The sequence below is a fragment of the Quercus robur genome, chromosome 1, assembly GCF_932294415.1.
Source record: "Quercus robur chromosome 1, dhQueRobu3.1, whole genome shotgun sequence".
Lineage (NCBI taxonomy): Eukaryota > Viridiplantae > Streptophyta > Magnoliopsida > Fagales > Fagaceae > Quercus > Quercus robur.
Genome location: NC_065534.1, coordinates 53378617 through 53394286, shown reverse-complemented (window position 1 = coordinate 53394286; position 15670 = coordinate 53378617). Strand labels below are relative to the sequence as shown.

General features: G+C 39.6%; 1 protein-coding gene across 1 annotated transcript; it reads left to right on the top strand.

The window, feature by feature from the left end:
• Nucleotides 1-8595: 8595 nt before the first annotated feature.
• On the top strand, nucleotides 8596-9636 carry LOC126713126 (uncharacterized). Its single transcript, XM_050412784.1, has one exon. The coding sequence runs from the start codon at nucleotides 8596-8598 to the stop codon at nucleotides 9634-9636; it is 1041 nt and encodes a 346-aa protein (XP_050268741.1).
• The last annotated feature ends 6034 nt before the right edge of the window (nucleotides 9637-15670 follow it).

Below are 15670 nucleotides of genomic sequence, written 5' to 3'. Positions count from 1 at the left end.
GTAGTTCTAGTATCCCCAAAAGGTCAACAAATCCTTGTTTCAGTCAAGCTGAATTTTGATTGCACGAACAATATCATGGAGTACTAGGCATGCATAGTGGGCCTGCAAGTTGCTTTAGAGTTCAGCCCGTACGATCTGAGCATCTTTGGAGATTCCTTGTTGATCATCTCCCAAATAGAGGGAAAGTGGAAAGCCAGAGATACCAAGTTAATTCCATATCAAAAATGCGTCAACCGCCTAATCCCAAAGTTCCAAAACATCACCTATGCTTATTTGCCCCAAACACACAACTAGTTTGCAGATGCTTTAGCAACCCTAGCTATCATGGTTAAATTGGTAGAAGGAGATGAAATGCAAAAATTACGCATAGAGGTCCGCAACATGCTAGCCTACTGCATGAACATCGAAGAATGCATGAACGTCGAAGCTAAAATTGACGGGAAGCCATGGTAGCATGATATCAAGGCTTATATTAAGAATGGTGAATACCTATCCAGAGCCACAAACAGTGAGAGGAAATTTATCAGGCGCATGGAGTGCCAATTCTTCTTGAGTGAGGAAGTCTTGTATAAGAGGAACCACAATGTCGATGCCTCATGGCTACTCAACCACCCATCGCAACAATGCTCGCGCACCTCTCATCCTGTCTCAACCTTGGTGCAAGAGATGATGGTATGGAGGAGTGTCGTACCTCAAGTGTGTGATTGGAATATGAGTCTATTTTATGGAAATTACCAAGGGTAAGTGAAGTCACCACTAATCACTAGGTTTTTCTAGATGTGATTGGTCACCTGACTCTATTTAATTTTATTACCGATCCTAGGCTAAGAAAATAGTCGTTTTTCCTAATCTAATGTTGTTAGGTTTTAGATCCCTGTAAACTAGATTGTTTAACCTAATTAATTAACCAAGTGAATACTTAGATTTATTATTCAAATCTAGGTTAAAACAAAACAATCATATCCTGCAAAGTAGCGGAAAAGTAAATAACACAACGATATGATGACCCAGGAAAACCAAACTAATAAAAAACCTGGGGAGGATTTAACCTAGCTATCCTCAAGGTAAAAAGCAAATCCACTATAGAGAATCAAAGTTCACAATAAGACTTAGACCACTAACATCCTATTGCTACCATATGTAGAACTTACTGACATGACCACGTACAAGTTCCGAATCCACGAACTCCTTCTCTATTAGGCTTTTGCAACACAAGCACCCACACTTGTGATAAAAAACACAAACTCTCCCATTTATGACCCCAAGACCACCCTTGAAGGTTTAGATCATCAACTATTGTTGATCTTCATGCAACAACTTTAGATCTACTAGTTCTAAAGATATAAGAGTGATATCCGATAGTGACTTTAATAGAGGAAGGCTCAAAACCTTTTAGATCTCATAAGAGCACCTCCAAAGTCATAATAAAACACTCTTAGGGTTTCCTTTATATACTAGAAGAAGTAAATCTAAAACTCTAATCCTTAATGGACTTGAACTACTATTAGGCCGAACTTAAAATTCTGCAGATACGTGTTTCGATCGGTCGAGCCTATTTCTCAATCTGTCGAACCAGGCAATTTTTGATTTCTTCTTTCTGCAGCTTGTATATTCTTGAATCTTGACTTGTATCACCTTGAGCATTGTCTAATAATACCTATAGACTCTAGGATCTATATCTAGACAAGTTTTGGTTCACGATTTGCCAATTGTTCTAAATTTTTTAGAACCTAACAAATGTGGATGTGTAAAAAATCTTGATTCTTGAGTTCGGAAGTCTGGTTTCATGTAGGGAAGGTGTTAGGCACCCCACAACGCTTGTCCGTAGACAATCCTTTGTTTTGGCAAAATCATAATTTAAGGACATTGGCAATTGAAAACAAGCTATTGGCATTAGATGCTTTGTGGTTTTTTGTTTCAGAATGGGTGTGGTCTCAATCGATGCTTTCCAAGTGTGTTTGGAATTGTTGCCAAATTTTCATGACAAAAATCCAGCAGCATTTCACCTTAATTTTGTGACGGAAATCTAGCAGCACTTGGCCTTATATGTGTCATAGCACATAAAACGCTATTCTCACCAAGCTTTCAATGTGAGAATACGGCAATGGAGATGCCCTATTTTCACGGTGAAAATTTGGTAGAGTTTCACATTTGGTGCGCTATGGCGCACTGGCAAGGTTTCACGTCTATGTGTATGGCGCGTATCGACATGCTCATATTGTGACGATCCGAAGCCCTTTAAAGTGTCAAGCATGTTGATGTGTGTCACATACACGAGGAAACTAATGTCACTTGGTGACATAGATCGAGACAATCACACCACGATGACCGTGCACACAATATAGTATGAATATGCACCTACGGCAATCGCCTTAAGCGCATACCCACACTACAAGGATAAGAGCTCTCATGACTAGAAAGGGTCACTCACGTAGCCACGAGAGTCCATCATACAAAGTGCAACACCCACCCACACACACGTAAGCATATATATATATATATATATATATATACACACACATACATCATGCACAATGCAACCACACAGAGTGGAAAAGTAGATCAGACATTGCCAACATTCCAAGGGTATGGCCCAGCAAGGTACAAGAAATGTAAAACAGACATTGTCATACCTAAGGAATGCGGCCCAAGCAAAGATCAGGAAAATAAAGGGTACAAGGAGAGGGGGAGCCCTAATACATGCTCTAAAGAAGAGGCTTAGAGAATGCGAAAGAGAGGACCGCTCAGGAGGGGCTAAGCCCCCTATCTACTGAGCATTGCCCTTTATGGGCTTGCATCCTCTTGCTTGCATCCTTGCCCTTTTTGCTTGCACCTAGGAGGTCGCTCCCTTACTCCAAGTGTCCGTGCTCCATATGTGTACATGCAAAGACAAAATAAACAAGCCAGTAGACAAGCAAAGAAAAAAAAAAAGAAGGAAAGCATGCTAAAAGACAAGCTAGCAAAAGATGCCAAACAGGGGCAAACAAACATGTGAAGCACACAAAGGGGCATACAAACATGTTATCAAACAAAAAGGGGCAAACAAACATGTTATCCAAAAAAAAGGGTGTCCTAGGAGGACAAATGTAGGTTTGGATAGAGTGTCCATAGTTCCATTGGATTGGAGTATGGAGGACACACAGAGTCATGCATGAACATGTAGGCAAGCATGCAAAGAAGCAAAGAAAACCCAACGGGCGGCATAAGGCAAGCATATCAACATCAAGCGGAGCGAAGAGAGGTATGAATCAAGTGGACCAACACCCCGAGGGTGTATCTCGCAAGTCGTTACATCCAATTAATCCCTAGGAGGGACGGGATCGACCACACAAGCACAAGCTCACGGAGGGCACAAAGCATGGCAAAGCCTAGATCTAGAGAGGCTAATATGGAGATAAAGCATAGAAGCAAGCAAGCACACATAGATATGCAAAAGAAATTATCCAAACCCTTTACTATAGGCCTAGGTGTATGGATGTAGGCCTAGACCATAGGATCTAAATCTACCCCCTACCAAAAGGGCCAAAACACAAGACATAGAGATATCAAGGGACAAAAGGGCTATAGAAGCACATGGCATAGCAACCAACATAGATCCAAGCACACAAGCATGGCACAGAGCACATAAACACATAGATCTAAGAATAGGGATGTAGATCTAAGCACAAACATGTCAATTTAAGCAAAAACATGGCAAAGAACACATAGCCATGTAGATCTAAGTATAAACATGCAAGGAGCCTAAAAACATGTGGATCTAAACACTAAATTTAGACATATCCTAGCCCAACACCATCAAAGTGATAAATCATGGCATAGGCAAGGAAACATGCTAGAAAAACTATAAAGACATGCAAGAAAGCAAGAACATGCTAGGAAAAGTAATAAAGCATTTTATTAAGCAAGATAAAACTAGGAAAGCTATAAAAACGAAAAGGGTGTGGATTGTAGCTAAAAAGCTACATCCACTCCCCTAAACCTCAAATCCAAGGTATGGAACCCAGGAGAGGAAGATTGGGTGCAAGAACACTACCTTGATGATTGTAGAGAAAAGAGGAGAATCTAAGGTGTTTGAAGGTGTTTGGATGTGTTTGTAAGAGAAATTAGAGAGAGGAAAGAGAGAATCTACCCAGGAAAATTACCCAAAAATTTTTTTTGGGGGGCAAAATGAGGGGTCTGGAAGCTTTTATAACTGAAAAGTGACCCTACAAGGGTCGCCAGCCACCCTACTGACATTAGCAGTTTTGGCCTTTTCTTGGTTCAGCTTCTAATGCATATTTGAAGGCTTTTTCTAACTCAGATTAAGCTGATCTTCATGTCCTTGGAAAGCTCTAGATGTCTAGTTTACAGAAAACTAAAGAAATTGAAAATCCAACGGTCGGATCAAAAGTTATGGCCTTAGAAAGCATACTGATGCGCTTTGCACGGTTTTCTAGATATCTCAACTATTTTAATTCCGATTTTGACCCATGAATTATCGTTGGAAAGGGAATTTTATAATCTTCACAATGGGGCTGGTCCCAACCCGTTCTAATGGTTAGATCAAAATTAGGATTTCTAGTGCCCTTAGTAGTCAACCTCGGGTCAAACTTGGTCAAAGTTGAAGAAAATCACCGAGTAGCTCAAGCTTAATATAGAAATATGAAAAATATTATTTTAGGATGATTTTGACTGACTTTGACTTTCATTCAACACATGGTTGACTAGGGGCTTTTTGGTTAATTTTCGAGTGCTCCGATGCCCAAACAGGTTATGCCACGTCAATCTAGATATTTCCATGGCCCCATGGAGAAAAGATAATATTTTTGAAATTTTCAGGGTCTGGCACACAAATCGAGGGTGGACAAAATACGATGTCTGCACACAATACAACTTTGCTTCGATGCATAGATGCCCTTAAGGCTAGCCATTTGATGGAATATATGCATGAGGGCCTGCTTGGAGCCCATGCCAGTGGATCCCTGTTGGCCCGAAAAATCATAAGAGCCGGCTACTATTGGCTCACCATGGAAAGCGATTGCATCAAGCATGTCAGGATGTGCCACCGTTGCCAAGTCTACCAGAATAGAAAGAACGTTCCCCCTCAACCCCTGCACTCTCTAGCAACGCCATGGCCTTTTTCAACTTGGGGAATAGATGTCATCGAACCCGTGATTCCGAAAGCCTCAAATGGGCATGAGTTTATCTTGGTGGCTATCGATTACTTCAACAAGTGGGTGTAAGCCACCTCCAACAAAAGTGTCACCCAAGCTATGGTGGCCAAATTCTTGAAACAGAACATCATTTGCCACTACGGCATACCAAGAGAGCTCATTACTAATAATGGGAAAAATCGCAACGAAAAAATGTGCGAGCAACTTTGCCAACAGTTCAAGATCAAACACCGGAATTCATTTCCTTACTGTCCTCAGATAAATGGCACGATGGAAGCCGCCAACAAAAATATAAAGAAGATCCTGGTGAAGATGACAAAAACCTATAAGGATTGGCACGAGTTCTTGCCGTTTGCCTTGTGCAATTATCGCACTTATGTTCATACTTCCACGAGTGCGACCCCGTATTGCTTGGTCTACCACATGGAAGCCATCCTCCTCGCAGAGGTAAAGATCCCATCTCTCATAATCCTATCACAAACAAAGCTATCAAAAGCTAAATAGGCCCATGCCCAATATGAGCAATTGAACATGATAGACGAAAAGCGCATGATAGAAATGTGCCATGGACAGTTGTACCAATGCCGTATCGAGCAAGCGTTCAATAAGAAAGTTAGACCCAGAGTCTTTGAAAAAGGCAACCTAGTCTTGAAAAAGCGCAACCAGGCCATGCCTAATCATAGAGGAAAGTTTGCCCCGACCTACGAGGGCCTATATGTGGTGAAAAAGGCCTTCTCCGAAGGAGCCTTGGTCCTAGCCAACATGGATAGGAACGACTTCAATATGCCCAACAATTCTGATACTATCACATAGTACTTTGCATGAAGGAGCCTCCAGGTGCAATTGCTTTTTCTACATTCCTATGTAAACAAACAAAAAAACAAAAAATATGAAAATGTTGATTGAAAACCTAAAAAAGCAACCTAGGCAAAAATTAAGGCAATCAAAAAATGTCCGTTGAACTACATGATGACCTAATCCTTCCTAATGGAGGTATGTTGGCAGCCACCTTGGCCCAATCACATTTTAAAAGAAAAATTAGTCAGTTGAATCTATTTGGGTTTATGATCAAGATCAAGAGAAGAAGCATGCACCCCTTTAGGTGGCTATATGTTTGCAACACGCATGGCCTGCTGTGGTTTCATTCAAAGATGTTATGGCCCATGTCAATGAAAGGCGTACCCCAATGGGAATGGGAAAGATCCATCTAGAACAGGATGTATCCTTTGGATCCTGAGATATTGATATGCATAGACTTACATTTACCATTTTATTTGTATGATCTTGCATTTCCAAAATATTTGCGCACATATTCATTAAACATGCTTGTTTTGTACCTTTCTAACCCTTTCATGCATTCATCATTATGCCTCTAAACACAAATATCATAGATATAAATATCTCATGATAATCAATATATGCAAAAACAACTATGTTTCCATCTTTTTCCATTTTTAAGCATGCCTTACAAGCTAGACTATGCTTTAAAAACTCCAAAAGTGGAAGGCCACACGTAATTGCCTAGCAATTTACAAAGGACCTTTCCATACATGGTGGAATACTAACTACATAGCTCATGTACAAAAAGTTGTGATAGGTGTACGATAACAAAAATGTTAAGAGCACAATAAATGACACAACTTTTGCCACAACTCACCCATATAAAGAGTTAGAGTGATGAATTTGTAGACCCACCACTTTTTTCCACCACTCAACTCACCACATATACTAATGTTTTTGTACAATAAAACTAATGTGTGGTGGTGGTCTTAATGAGAGTGATATTGCACTAATAATCACAATCAACCACCTCCAAAAATTGTGAAAATAATAAATAAATGGGACTCACATGTTAGTGAGATATTGGTTTCATGAGACCATCTCATGAGATACTTTCTCGTGAATGTAATATTGACACAGTATATCACATGTACCTTCGTGTGAGGCCCACATATCAGTGAGACATTGGTTTCTTGAGACCGTCTCATGAGATACTTTCTTGTGAATGTAATATTGACATAGTATATCACATGTACCTTTGTGTGAGACCCACATATCAATGAGACATTGGTCTCATGGGACCATTTCATGAGATACTTTCACGTGAATATAATATTGACTAAGTATGTCACATGTACCTTTTCATCATTAAAAAAAATGTATATAACTAGTACCTTTTCAAGGCCAGAACTAGACATGGCAAAACAGGCGGGTTGAGTTAGGTTCGGTTCGGGTTGGGTCAAACAGATTATGGGTCAAAAACGGGTCATTTTAAGCAGGTTAAAAACAAGTTCAAGTCAATCGGGTTGCGGGTTGGGTTAGGTCAGGTTAGTTTGACCTATATTTTTCACATGAATTTTTTTTTATAAAGAAAACAACATGTGATGGGGATGAGAAACAAGTATAGTTTGTCCTTGAGTTGTCGTCCAGTTCATATAAGAAACTACAAAAATTGGGCCATCTCCAATTCTTCCAAGGTGTTGTCCAAATCCAAAAAGTCATCCAGCATAAGGAGTTCGTCAATCTAAGAAGGTCATCCAGCATAGAAACACCTAGACGACCCCTCAACACTTAGAAAATCTTCGAAATGAATTTATGCACAAAAGCTTATAATTCGAATCACGTTCTACTATTTTGAAGAATAAGCGAAATCCTTGTTCATCACTTTAACTTCTCACTAAACTCTTAACTTCTAATGGCAGTTATAGAAGACAAGATTAAATCTTCCAACTTCTATAGCAGTTGTAGAAGTTAAGTTTGAACCTTATAACTTCCATGCGATTTGAGGAAGTTGCCAATCAAGTAACCATTCCAAGGCTCACTATATAAGGACTCATCCACTTCAAACGAAAGTAAGTTTCGCCCCCGCTCCTCAAAAGTTGGAATTCTTAAGTTATAAGATAAAACTAACTTAAGCATTGGAGGGTTCTTGGCGGGTTCACCCCAGTCACCTTTGATCCTGTGTTTCTTTCTTTTCAAGCCTTTTAAACAACCTCTAATCCATTGAAGCCCGGAGCATTCAGCCTACTAATTTTCTGTGTATCATCAGTTGGCGTCGTCTGTGAGAAAGATTAAATTTGTGTTTTTACAATTTATCTTTCTTTGACAAAAAGGTTATATGGTCCGAACAAGGTCAATGGCCACTAGTCCAGGCCACAAGGAGAGTGGAAACGCTTCCAGCTACCCCAATTGTGCTTACTAGTCAGCGCCTATTGTGCAACCGCCTTCTGTCCAACAAATGCAATCCATGGCAGCCGCCATGGCAGAGCTAACCCGTCAGAATCAAGAGTTTTCTTGAGAGATAAATCAAAGAAAGTAGCGTCATGAAAGGTACGTGGAAGGACAGGCTCAAAGTCAAGAAGTTGGAAAAGGAGAAAATGTGGAGCACGAGAACCACTCAAGGGGGACAGTATCGCGTAGGGTGCCACATTTAGAAAGAGAAATGGATCAGATGAAGAGGGCTATGGACGAGATGAGGGAGAATATGAGAAGGATGAATCATGTAGATGATTTAGTTCATCGAACTGATTCCCCTTTCGTAGCTTCCATTAATAGTCATCCCTTTCCTTCCAAGTTCAAGATGCCTTCATTGGATTCGTATGATGGAACGCACGACCCATATGACCACAATGCAACCTTCAAGACCACAATGCACCTTCAAGGAGTTCCTGATGAGATAATGTGTAGGGCCTTCCCAACCACCCTTAAGGGGCCAACACAGGTATGGTTCAGTAAAATACCTCCGAATATTGTTGGTTCTTTCGAGGAGTTGAGTAAGTTCTTCGTCAACAACTTTATTGGAGGGCAAAGGCACAAAAGCTCCTTGCCCAGCCTGCTGACTATAGAACAAGGAGAAAAAGAGAGCTTGCAATCCTTCATCACTCGCTTTAACAAAGAAGCCTTAACAGTAGACGAAATGAATGATAAATTGATGTTGGCAGCCTTCCACAATGGAGTTAGTTCAAATTTATTCATCCACAAGCTTTATGAACAAGAGCCACAAACCATGGCTGAACTCGTCCATTCAACCCAAAGCTTTATAAATGCAGAGGATGAAATCATTTCCAAGAAGAGGAAGAGAGCAAAACGAATGGAAGCAGACTTCTCACGTCATCCTAAACAAGGTCCTCATCCAAAGAAGGCCTGGACAGGAGAGAAGAAGGATAGAAACAACAGGAAGGCAATTTCGTCTTCAGGAAGAGGTCAGCATTACACGCCTTTGAATGTTCCACTTGATCAAATGCTTATGCAGATCAAGGATGATCCATCCCTGAAGTGGCAAGAGAAGATGAAAGGAGATCCTAACAAGCACAATAAGAATAAGTATTGCCGCTTCCACAGAGACCACGGGCATGACACGGACGAGTGTTATGACTTGAAGCAGCAAATAGAGAATCTTATCAAGCAGAGAAAACTAAGGAATTTTCTTGGACGAGATCATAAAGACGAGAAGTTAAAAGGAAAGGTAGAAGTGCCATCATAGCCCCCACTTGGAGAAATAAGAGTCATTGTAGGAGGAACTTTAGCAGGGCAATCCTCTAAAGTCAAATAAGACCTACCTGAAGGTGGTATAGAACATCTAACTTTCTAAACGACCACCAAGGACCGGTGGGGGGGGGGGGGAGGGTAGACGAGTAGGCCATTACTTTTACAAACGAAGATGCTGGAAGGGTCCATCACCCACATGACGATGCAATCGTCATAACTTTACTCATTGCAAATTACACGACTAGAAGGCTATTGATAGATAACGGAAGTTTAGCAGATATCTTGTATTATCTCGCTTTCCAGCAAATGAGGCTTGGACGAGACCAACTTCGTCCAGTGAATTCTCCCTTAGTAGGATTTAGAGGAATAAAGGTAAAACCAATGGGTACTATTAGTCCACCTGTAGTGGTAGGAGCGTATCCACAACAAATAGCCAAAGAAGTAAATTTCCTCGTCATGGATTGCTCGTCTTCCTACAATGCCATCATTGGACGACCAACTCTAAATAGTTGGAAAGTAATGACATCCACCTACCACCTATCTGTCAAGTTCCCAACAGATTATGGAATAAGGCAAATACAAGGAGATCAGTTAGCAGCTAGGGAATGCTACTTAGCTATGTTTGCTATGGACGAGCATGTGTAGACGATGAATATAGAGGAAAGAAGGGTTGTTACAGAGCCCACTAAAGTACTAGAACACGTCCCTCTAGAATAGGGTAATCTCGAGAAGTTTACCAGAATTGGAGTGAGTATGGAGGAGAAGATGAAGCAAAACCTTGTCCAGTTCTTAAGAAAAAGCATTGATGTTTTCATGTGGAGCCATGAAGACATGCTAGGAATTGACCCAAGTGTCATTACTCATCAATTGAATGTGTATCCATCTTCCAAGCCTGTTCGTCAAAAGAAGAGAGTCTTTGCTCCTGAGCGAGATAATGCTATCAAGGAAGAAGTCTAGAAGTTAGCCACAACAGAATTTATTTGGGAAGTCTATTACTTGGATTGGTTAGCCAACGTAGTGATAGTCAAGAAGGCAAATGGCAAGTGGAGTATGTATGTAAACTTCACTGATTTAAACAAGGCTTGCCCCAAGAATAATTATCCTTTGCCACGCATTGATCAGTTGGTAGATTCAACAGCAGGTCATCAGTTGCTGAGCTTCATGGACGCCTTCTCAGGCTTTAATCAGATAAAGATGGATGAGACAGATCAAGAGAAGACATCCTTCATTACCAGTCAAGGCCTGTTTTGCTACAAGGTTATGCTCTTCAGTTTGAAGAATGCGGGGGCAACCTATTAGAAGCTAGTTAACCATATGTTTCATCCACAAATTGGAAGAAATGTAGAAGTATATGTGGATGATATGTTGGTGAAAAGCTGGGATGAGGAAAAGGAAAATTTCTTGGGTTCATGGTTTCACAAAGAGGAATTAAAGCGAATCTCGACAAGATCCAAACTATTCTAAACATGGAACCACCAAAGAATATCAAGGAAGTCTAGTCCCTCACTAAACAAGTTGCAACTCTAAATAGATTTGTTTCAAAAGCTACAAATAAATGTTTGCCTTTTTTCAAAGTTCTCAGGAAGGCATTCGAATGGACAGACGAATGCTAAAAGGCCTTCCAGGATCTTAAAGTCTATCTTACCACGACTCCCCCTACTAAGTCCATCCATACCAGGTGAGGAGTTGTATTTACACCTAGTAGTGTCCCCACATGCAATAAGTTCTACATTAGTTAAAAAAGAAGGGAAGATACAGAAGCCTGTTTATTATACAAGCCAAGCATTAAGAGGAACTAAAGGACGATATCCCATGATGGAAAAGCTGGCCTTTGCACTGGTAACAACTTCCAGGAAATTAAGGCATTACTTCCAGGCTCATGTCATCAATGTCATGATGGATCATCCACTCAGGAAGGCAATGAACAGTTTGGAAGCCGCAAGACAACTGATACAATGGGCCATTGAGCTTAGTGAGTTCGACATCAAGTATCAACCTAGGAATGCAATAAAAGCTCAAGCCCTAGCAAATTTCATTACAGAGTTCACTCCAAGCCATGGTGATTTACATGAAGAAAATAAGACTAAGGCATGGATCATCCAAGTAGATAGGTCATCGACAATATATGTTGGAGGAATAGGAGTTGTATTGAAATCCCCAGAAGGGGACAAGTTGAAGTATACGACTCGTCTGTAGTACCAAACAACCAACAATGAGGTCGAGTATGAAGCCCTTCTTAAAGGGCTAGAATTGGCTAAGTCCTTAAAGGCAGAATCAATTATCGTCCAAGGAAACTCTCAGTTAATCATAGGCCAAGTAAATGGAACATGTGAAGCAAAGGAAGAACGAACGAAGAAGTACCTCAGTAGGGTGAAACGTCTTATTAAGAAATTTAAAAAAGTCACTTTCATTCAAGTCCCAAGGAAAGAAAACATGGAAGCAAATGCTTTAGCAAAGGCAACATCCGCAGATGGATCGGTGGACGAGCTTGATGAAGTCCAATACATGCCTAGCATAGATCTTCTAGAGATGCAACAGATAGAAGGCCAAGGGAATTGGATGACCCCAATAATAATTTACCTAAGGGATAGAAGGCTTCCAGAAGAAAGAGATGAGGCCAGAAAGCTAAGGATTAGATTAGCTAAATATGTCCTTATAGACGAGGTGATGTACAAAAGAGGCTTTTCTCAACCTTACCTAAGGTGTCTGGCTCCAGACGAGGCAAACTATGTCTTGAGAGAAGTTTACGAAAGAGTATGTGAAAACCATTCAGGAGCAAGAGCCCTCTTCCACAAGGTCTTCCATGCAGGTAACTATTGGCCAACCATTCAAATAGATGCTAAGGCTTATGTAAAGGTGTGTGATTATTGTCAACACTTCAATAACGTACCTAGACAACCGTCAGAGTATCTCACCCCAATGATGGCTCCGTGGCCCTTTGCACAATGGGGATTGGATATTTTTGGTCCCTTTCCAATAGAAACCAGGTAGATGAAGTTTCTAGTAGTGGGGATATATTACTTCACTAAGTAGGTGGAAGTTGAACCCTTAGCAAAAATCACACAGCAGAATGTAAAAAACTTCGTCTGGAAGAGCATTGTGTGCCGATTTGGGATGCCTAAGGTACTAGTGTCAAACAATGGACGACAATTCAATAACACACCCTTCAGAGATTTCTGCGAGCAACTTGGAATAAAAAATCATTATTCCTCACCCTCCCACCCGCAAGCAAATGGACAAGCGGAAGTAGCAAATCAATCCTTGTTGAAGATCATCAAGGCTTGGTTTAAGGGGGCAAAAGGAGTATGGCCGGACAAGCTACCAGGTGTTCTATAGGACGACTGTGAGGACCCCCACAAGGGAAACTCCTTTTAAATTAGCCTATGGAAGTGAAGCAGTCATACCTGCAGAAGTACAGGTGGCTGATCACAAGGTGATGAAGTATCAGGAGAATGAAGAACAACTACGTCTTAACCTCGATCTAATAGACGAGGTAAGGATGGAGACAAAGCAGATAACATCAAGGTATAAAAAGCTCATGGCTAGACAATATAATGCTATAGTGAAACCTAAGCGCTTTAACATTGGGGACCTCATCCTAAAAAGGGTCTCTTTAGCAACCAAGAATCCAGCTCATGGGAAACTAGGGCCTAATTGGAAAGGACCGTACAGGGTTATTAATTGCAAGAGGCAATGATCATACTACTTGGAAGCCATGGATGGAAGAAAACGGGAACACTCTTGGAATGTTAAGCATTTAAGGAAATATTACCAGTGAGGTATCATCCTAGACGAGCATCATATTTGGCAAGCCAAAGTTTGTTGTTTTCTGTTACTTATGTTTACTTGTGTTCGTTATTAGTACATATGTTGCTTAGTATTTTAATTCCCTAAAAAAGTGTTAGTTTCTAACTTATGCACTGTCTAAGGACAAGTTTATGATAGATGATAGACGAAGTCATGTACTTAAGGCACCAGCTTCTAAGCATGTGCCATGCTTATGGACGATGTTTATGTTATGTTTGAATTCCCAATATAAATGTTGTGTGAATTTCTAACTTTCATGTTGTTTTCATTTAAACTAATCCACAACAAGGCTAAAGGCCCAAGACGAGTAAAATCTCTAGACGCAAGGATGTAATGTATAAACTTTTCATAAGGATAAAGCAAAGAAAAATAAACCTAAGGTATGCTCGTCTAATAAATGGACGAGGTAAACCCCAAGGTATATTTGTCTATTCAATTGACAAAGTAAAACCTAAGGTAGATTCATCTAATAAATGGACAAGGTATATTCGTCTAACTAATGGACGAGAAAAAAAGTGCACAAAAATATTCAAAATCCATGGATAAACCTAACCAGTTAAACAATCCAATCTCTGGATGAGCAAATCCTGGAAAACATCTTGCCCAAAGATGAAGATTAATGCAAGCTATAAGTCAAACTTAAGGACAAAGAAAGTTGGCAAAAGAAATTCCATTCATAGACGAGTTGCACGTGCAAAATATAATAAAAATGGAATGTTAAGCATAAAAAAAGTTGTCCTAATATGGATGAACTGAGTGCCTTCACAAAGTGGACAGACCACACTTAAACCATTAGATATAACATGGACGATATAAACAGAAGAAAACTCGTCGATGAACAAAGTATAGCATGTTTAACAAAGAACAAAGAATGAAGACTAAAACAAACACTCATTCATAAATATTAAAAAACAAAAGGGTAGACAACCATTGTCCAAAAACTCTTATAAAGTTAGCCTAAAAAGGCAATTGTATGAAAACTCACTTCAAAAACATGGATGAGTCAAATGTACTTGGACAAATTTAAATGGTCCAAGACAACAGACCTCATATCTAAATATATATATATATATATATATATATATATATATATATAATAAAAAAGGAAGATGACAAGATAATATTTCAAACGTCTTTCACTGAGGGTTATCTTTAGAATTAGGCTCATCCTAAGCAGGCTGGGTAATGGCATCGTCCTCGAGGTTGACATCTTCAGAGCTCATCTGAAGGAGAGAGCATGTGATGACTTGCATAATTGAGTGTAATTTATCACTCCTCAACTTTAAACTTTAGTCTAATTTTATTTTTTATTTATTTTTTGTTGATTTTAGACTTCATTATTGTTATTCAAATTTTATTTCAGATTTGAAGAAAATGAAGATTTACTCAAATAAAGAGACATGAAGCAGCTGAAAAAGGTTTTGAGCTGAACACTTGGGCTGAAAAAGGGCAATACGATGTGGCTAAAGGCAGAAAAGAAAGGCAAGAAGAAAAGAAACAAAAAGAAGGAGGCGTTGAAGTTGAACAGAGATTTTTGGGCTGAACTGAAAAAGTATTTTGGGTTGAAGAAAAAAAAAACGTTTTGGGCTGAATGTAATATTTTTGGGCTGCAACAAAAAAGAATAAAGCAGAAAAAAGAAGAAGAAAGAGTGGCTGAACTGAAGCTGAAAAACGTTTAGGCTGAAAAACTGAAAAACGTTTGGGCTTTTTAGGCTGTGTTAGGCTGCAACAAGTAAAGGGCTGGACTTTAAAAACATAGGGCAAAAAGAAAAAGCAAGGAGGAACGCTGGAAAAAAAAAAAAGGACAGCCGCTGAAGCAGAAAGAAAGAGAGGGCTGGAACAGAGAATTTTTCAGCATTTATTTTCTTTCCAATCTTCTCAGAAAAAATTATGGTGAACTCGTTTGTGTTGAATTTAATTTTTAGCATGAACTAAACTTTCTTTATTCTAGGAAAACGATGTAATCTAGTTCCGAACTATGCTTGCTTTTCTATGTTAATTTGAACAATTTCTCTTCATGTTTGTCTGATTTATTCTAAGCTTATTGCTTCTAATTAACTGGCCATTAATTAGATGATTTTAATCTTGTGATTTGCTGTCGAAAGAGGGAATTATAGGATAGATCTTGAATATTTCAGCATAGGTAAATATAGAGATCGAAAGACTTATATGAACCTATGTAGTATTAAAATCGTTGGTCTTAATGCTTTCTTACTTTATTA